Raw genomic sequence first — 6,028 nt, forward strand, 5'->3', positions numbered from 1 at the left:
TTATTGATGGGACAGTCTCCCCTCTTCACATGGTCTTCTCTCTGTGTGTCTGTGTCCTAACCTCCTCTTCTTATAAGGACATCAGTCATATTCAATCAAAGCTCACCCTACCAGCCTCATTTTAACTTCATTCGCTCTGTAAAAACCTTGCCTCCAAATACAGTGGTCTTCTGACATACTGGGGATGTGGACTTCAATATATGACTATTACAGAGACACCATTTAGCCCATTACAAGATCCTTAATAAATATTTTCTGGCCGGGCGCGGTGGCTCAAGCCTGTAATCCCAGCACTTTGGGAGGCCGAGGCAGGTGGATCACAAGGTCAAGAGATCGAGACCATCCTAGTCAACATGGTGAAACCCCGTCTCTACTAAAAATACAAAAAATTAGCTGGGCATGGTGGCATGTGCCTGTAATCCCAGCTACTCAGGAGGCTGAGGCAGGAGAATTGCCTGAACCCAGGAGGCGGAGGTTGCGGTGAGCCGAGATGATGCCATTGCACTCCAGCCTGGGTAACAAGAGCAAAACTCCGTCTCAAAAAAAAAAAAAGTATATATATATTATATATATAATATATTATATATATTATATATAATATATTATATATATAATATATTATATATAATATATATATTATATTATATATAATATATATATTATATATAATATATAATATATATATTATAATATAATATAATATATATATTATATATATATTATAATATATATATTATATATATAATATAATATATATAATATATATAATATATTATATATAATATATATATTATATTAATATATTATATATTATATATATTATATATTATATATTATATATATTATATATAATATATATATTATATATAATATATTATATATAATATATATATTATATTAATATATTATATATAATATATATATTATATATATATTATATATATTCTGAATGAATCTATTTAAAAACTCTTCTAAATATTTTAAATAATTTTTGATTCAAAAGGCGTTCTTCAAATGACAAGTAGCTTGATTTAAATGTTGCATGTGGCACAAGAAGATAACTCATAAGAGATACCATTGTGAGTATATATACCAAATGAAAATAAATAAATAACAATTTTCATGAAGTGGAAGAAGGATACTTACATGTGATGAACTCTTCACCTTTTAGAAGGGAATTCAATTGATCCACTTGTTAATATTGATAAATTGAAAATAAAACTGTAGAGGAGGGGCTTTGAGATGGCTGACTAGAGGCACTGGACACTAGCCTCCTCCACAAAGAAGGACCAAAATAGCAACTACGGATTATCACCCTTCAGAGCGTCTAAGAGAGAGAATGCTGGAATTCAGCAAAAAAGTGACAGAAAACACCTGAGGTATGAAAAGAGGGGGAGGCAAGTGGGAAAGCCCAACTGGGATCAGCTGGAAGCCCTGAGCAGCTCCCCAGTGTAGGGGAAGGGTCAGAGAGAGCTCTCCAGCAGTTTCACATTCCCATGATGAACTCCTGCAATCCTAGCCACCACCAGAGAGCCCCTCAACTGCAGTGGGCCTTGAGACTGGTATAGAGAGCCCTCTGGAGTCTGTGTTAGAACACTGCTCCAGAAAGGGAGCTCATGCGAGGTCCCACACATTTCCCGGAGACCCCGACAGCTGCAGCATGGCACCATTTTGAGAGCCCAGACCCCACAAGACTGCATCCTGCTGGGGTCCAACAGCTCCTGCATCACCACATTCCCCAGAGCCCCACCGACATCGTCCCATGTCCACCTGGAGCGCCACAGTGACCAACACTTCCTTAATAATCTTAATAAACTCCCCTTTATATATATACATCTATCTAATTAGGTCTATCCCTTTAGAAAACCCTAACTAGGATGGGTGAGTGCGGGGCGGGCGTTGGGGAAGCCACGGGCTCCCCTAGCCTGTTGTTGGAGGGAGGGGAAACTCCCCGAAGGGCCAGTCTGGGTAGCCGGTCACCCTGGGGGTCCACCCCCATCCTCTGCGCGCGCAGACTTCCCTGGCCCGGCCGCTGCGGGACCCGCCCAAGCGGCGCGCGCGGAATCAGTTCTCACCGTCGTCGGCTCCCGGCTCTCCAGGTTGACGCGGGTGTTAGGCTGCTCGTGTTAGACCTTTCCCGAAGGAGGCTGTACCTTCATTCGGGCGCGCCCTGGGCCGGGGAGGCACCTCCCTCGTGCGCAGGAACCGCAGGGGCGAGTAGGAGCCGGTGAGCCCGGGGGAGAGTGGGGTCCCTGCCTCCTGGGAGACTGGGATTTTGGCCTCCTCACCGCGGGACCCCTGACTGTGGAGTGTCAGAAACGGAATAGGACTTAGTGATCTTGTCCAACCCCCTCCCCGTTATTCACAGGTTGGGGAAATGGACGCCTGGATAACGGAAATTCAGTTACCAAAATCAACTCCGGAAGAGAGAACCTAGCGGAACAATGACAATGGAAGAAACTGGGAACATTATCAAAAAGCTATCATCCTGCCAAACTCCAGGCTCAGATGGTGTTACAGGTTTTAAAAAGTTCTTGAAAAAGAAAACTCTTAAGCAACATGATGGATTCAGAAGCTCATGAAAAGAGGCCACCAATACTAACATCTTCAAAACAAGATATCTCACCTCATATTACAAATGTTGGTGAAATGAAGCATTACTTGTGTGGCTGCTGTGCCGCCTTCAGCAGCATCGCAATCACATTTCCCATTCAGAAGGTCCTCTTTCGACAACAGCTGCATGGCATCAAAATCCGGAATGCAATACTTCAGTTGAGAAAAGATGGATTTCGAAACTTGTATCGTGGAATGCTTCCCCCATTGATGCAGAAGACAACCTCGCTTACACTTATGTTTGGTCTGTATGAGGATTTATCCTGCCTTCTCCGCCAGCATGTCAGTGCTCCAGAGTTTGCGACCCGTGGCATGGCGGCAGTGCTTTCAGGGACTACAGAAGCGATTTTCACTCCGCTGGAAAGAGTTCAGACATTGCTTCAAGACCACAAGCATCACGACAGATTTGCCAACACTTACCAGGCTTTCAAGGCACTGAAATGTCATGGAATTGGAGAGTATTATCGAGGCTTGGTGCCCATTCTTTTCCGGAATGGACTCAGCAATGTCTTTTTTTTCGGCCTTCGAGGTCCCATCAAGGAGTATCTGCCTACCGCAACGACTCGCAGTGCTCATTTGGTCAATGATTTTATCTGTGGAGGTCTGTTGGGTGCCATGATGGGATTCTTGTTTTATCCAATTAATGTTGTAAAAACTCGCATACAGTCTCAGATTGGTGGGGAATTTCAGTCTTTCCCCAGGGTTTTCCAAACAATCTGGCTGGAACGGGACAGAAAACTGATAAACCTTTTCAGAGGTGCCCATCTGAATTACCATCGCTCCCTTATCTCTTGGGGCATAATCAATGCAACTTATGAGTTCTTGTTAAAGGTTATATGAAAAAAAAAATCAGTTAAGTGCCGTTGATCAACTGAATGACCTTCTGAGAAGAATGCAGTTTGGCCTCTTTCTTAATTGGCGCAATACAAGTTAGTGTCATAACTCTAGGCCACAGTGAGTTATAGACAAAGCTGTTTTCCCTAAGCATCAACAAAACAGAGTAAAAGGTTCCAATAGGAAAATATAAGGGTTTTGTTGCTGGTGTTTGTTTTGTTTTTTATCATCCCCTAAGAGCTTTAGGCTAATTGCCTGGCAAATAGCTGTCCATCTGATGGCCTTTGACAGATGGTATTCTTTTTCTCAAACCATTCTTGAAATCTTCTGCACTGAAACATAAGTGGCTGTGACCGGCCAGAGAGAAGGTCCTCAGGGGCGAGGGGCTTCTCAGGCTTACTTTGTTATTCCATTGCTTGCTTCTCTGCCCTCAGGAACAGCTGCAGAGGATAGTCTTCATGAAGCTCAAGCATATGAGAAAGGGGCAGAACAGAGAAGAAAAGCAGCTTATTAGGTTTAGGCTTTTAATGATAAATTGCTTCTATTAGTTTTGAAACTAAGCACCTATTGGATAGTCATTATAATATTTCTATTTAGATGGGGTACATCAAGGAGCTATGAAAGCTCTCATTTTGCTTTCTAGGTTTGAAAGTTTTCTGTTTGATTCTGACTGTGGCCTTCAACCCTTCCAAAAGATCCTTATGTTAATTTTACTTATTTCATTGCCAAAAGATGAAGGGGCTTAAATTTTGTTATGGGTGTTCCATTCTGTTAAGAAGTTTTCATATTAATTGTATATAGATAAAATTCTGTTTAGCTTGGTTTCTTTGAATTATTGGTGCCATCTCAGCAAAGGTCTGTGGTTACTTTTCCCCTTGGAGGAGTTGTTCATTTTCAAGCATCCAGTTCTCTTAAAACTCTCCTTTTAAAAAATAAACACTTCCATAACATTTTGTCTTAGAAGTCTATTAATGCAATCCCACTTTTTCCCCCTTAGTTTCTAAATGTTACAGACAGGGGGGGAAAAGGCTCAGGATAGTTTTCACCCCACAGTGTTGGCTGTCTTTTATTTTACTCTTGGAAACAGAGACTCCATTAGGGTTTTGACATTTTGGGAACCCAGTTTTACCATTGTGTCAGTAAAACAATAAGACAGTTTGAAAGCATATGATCTAATAAAGACATTTGAAGGGTTAGTTTGAATTCTAAAAGTAGGTAATAGCCAAATAGCATTCTCATCCCTTAACAGTTGAAAACTTCTTTGTCAAAGAAATTGTAAATATGAAAATACTTTTTCCAGATAAAGCAAAATGACTCATCTGCCACTTCCAATTGACTAATGAAATATAAGAGACTGACTGAAAAAGTGGATTATGAATCTTAAAACCCTTTCTGTAAATACAACATAAAGATTGATTTCCAGCATCTGACATGACAGTAGGTTTCCTGTTGGCCGGTTTTTCTTCTTTCTGGATAATTGCATGTCAATATGTGCACATACTAACCCAAATAAATCCACTTGGTAGTTTACTTAAAGTTTCTGGGCAAATAGTCCATAAAAGCTATTTACCTCTGAATGCAGTATGACTGGTTAAATACAGTGAACATCCTTCTTCCAGCTGTAAAGGATGAAGCATATTAAACATTAGCCAGGCAGTAATGAAGGTAAATAGCCATACAGCAGCTCTGTCTGACAATATTGTGCTGGATATTGTAGTTTACTTTTCAAGGTGCAGCTGTAAGGATTTAAAAAATAATAATAATTTGGCACCAAATAAATATGAGTAGCCTTCTTTGGCCTATTAGAGTCAGAATTTGAGGGGAGTTGCATTTGAGAAATTAATGAATAAAGGCACCTTGGTGCCTGACCCCCTCATTTGTATGTGTGACTCTGAGCACTCACAGGCATGTCCAGCTACTCAGCACAGGGCAGGTGGGTTAGCCTGGTGTTATACCTTGACCCTGGGAATAGATACCACTGGGCCTTAGGTTTTGTTGGGCTTCCTTTTGTCTTTATACTCCATACAGGTGGTAGAAATCTGAGTTCTAAAGCACTTTTGTGAAATACAAGCTAAGTGAGAATTCTAAGGAAAATACTTGGTTTCTGCTGTCTCAAGCGGCATTTAAAAACAATTATTAATAAATATTTTAATGGTTTTAACTGTACTTTTTTTTTTTTGTCACTCTTTGCAGCTTTTGAAGACCAAATTGCAAATACATTACCAGGGATGGTTTTATGTTGTCCTATAGACTTCTTAAATTTGATTTAAAAAATTCGGCCGGGCGCGGTGGCTCAAGCCTGTAATCCCAGCACTTTGGGAGGCCGAGGCGGGTGGATCACAAGGTCGAGAGATCGAGACCAACCTGGTCAACATGGTGAAACCCCGTCTCTACTAAAAATACAAAAAAAATTAGCTGGGCATGGTGGCGCGTGCCTGTAATCCCAGCTACTCAGGAGGCTGAGGCAGGAGAATTGCCTGAACCCAGGAGGCGGAGGTTACGGTGAGCCGAGATCGTGCCATTGCACTCCAGCCTGGGTAACAAGAGTGAAACTCCGTCTCAAAAAAAAAAAAAAAAAAAA

At 41.0% G+C, this 6,028-nt stretch overlaps 1 protein-coding gene across 1 annotated transcript; it reads left to right on the forward strand.

Annotated features, from left to right (window-relative positions):
• The first annotated feature begins 2,467 nt into the window (after nucleotides 1-2,467).
• Nucleotides 2,468-3,453, forward strand: LOC101044759 (mitochondrial nicotinamide adenine dinucleotide transporter SLC25A51-like). Its single transcript, XM_003919885.4, has one exon. It carries the CDS (start codon nucleotides 2,560-2,562, stop codon nucleotides 3,451-3,453), a length of 894 nt encoding a protein of 297 aa, XP_003919934.1. The 5' UTR covers nucleotides 2,468-2,559.
• Nucleotides 3,454-6,028: the final 2,575 nt, after the last annotated feature.

This window comes from Saimiri boliviensis, chromosome 6 (assembly GCF_048565385.1).
Source record: "Saimiri boliviensis isolate mSaiBol1 chromosome 6, mSaiBol1.pri, whole genome shotgun sequence".
Taxonomy (NCBI): domain Eukaryota; kingdom Metazoa; phylum Chordata; class Mammalia; order Primates; family Cebidae; genus Saimiri; species Saimiri boliviensis.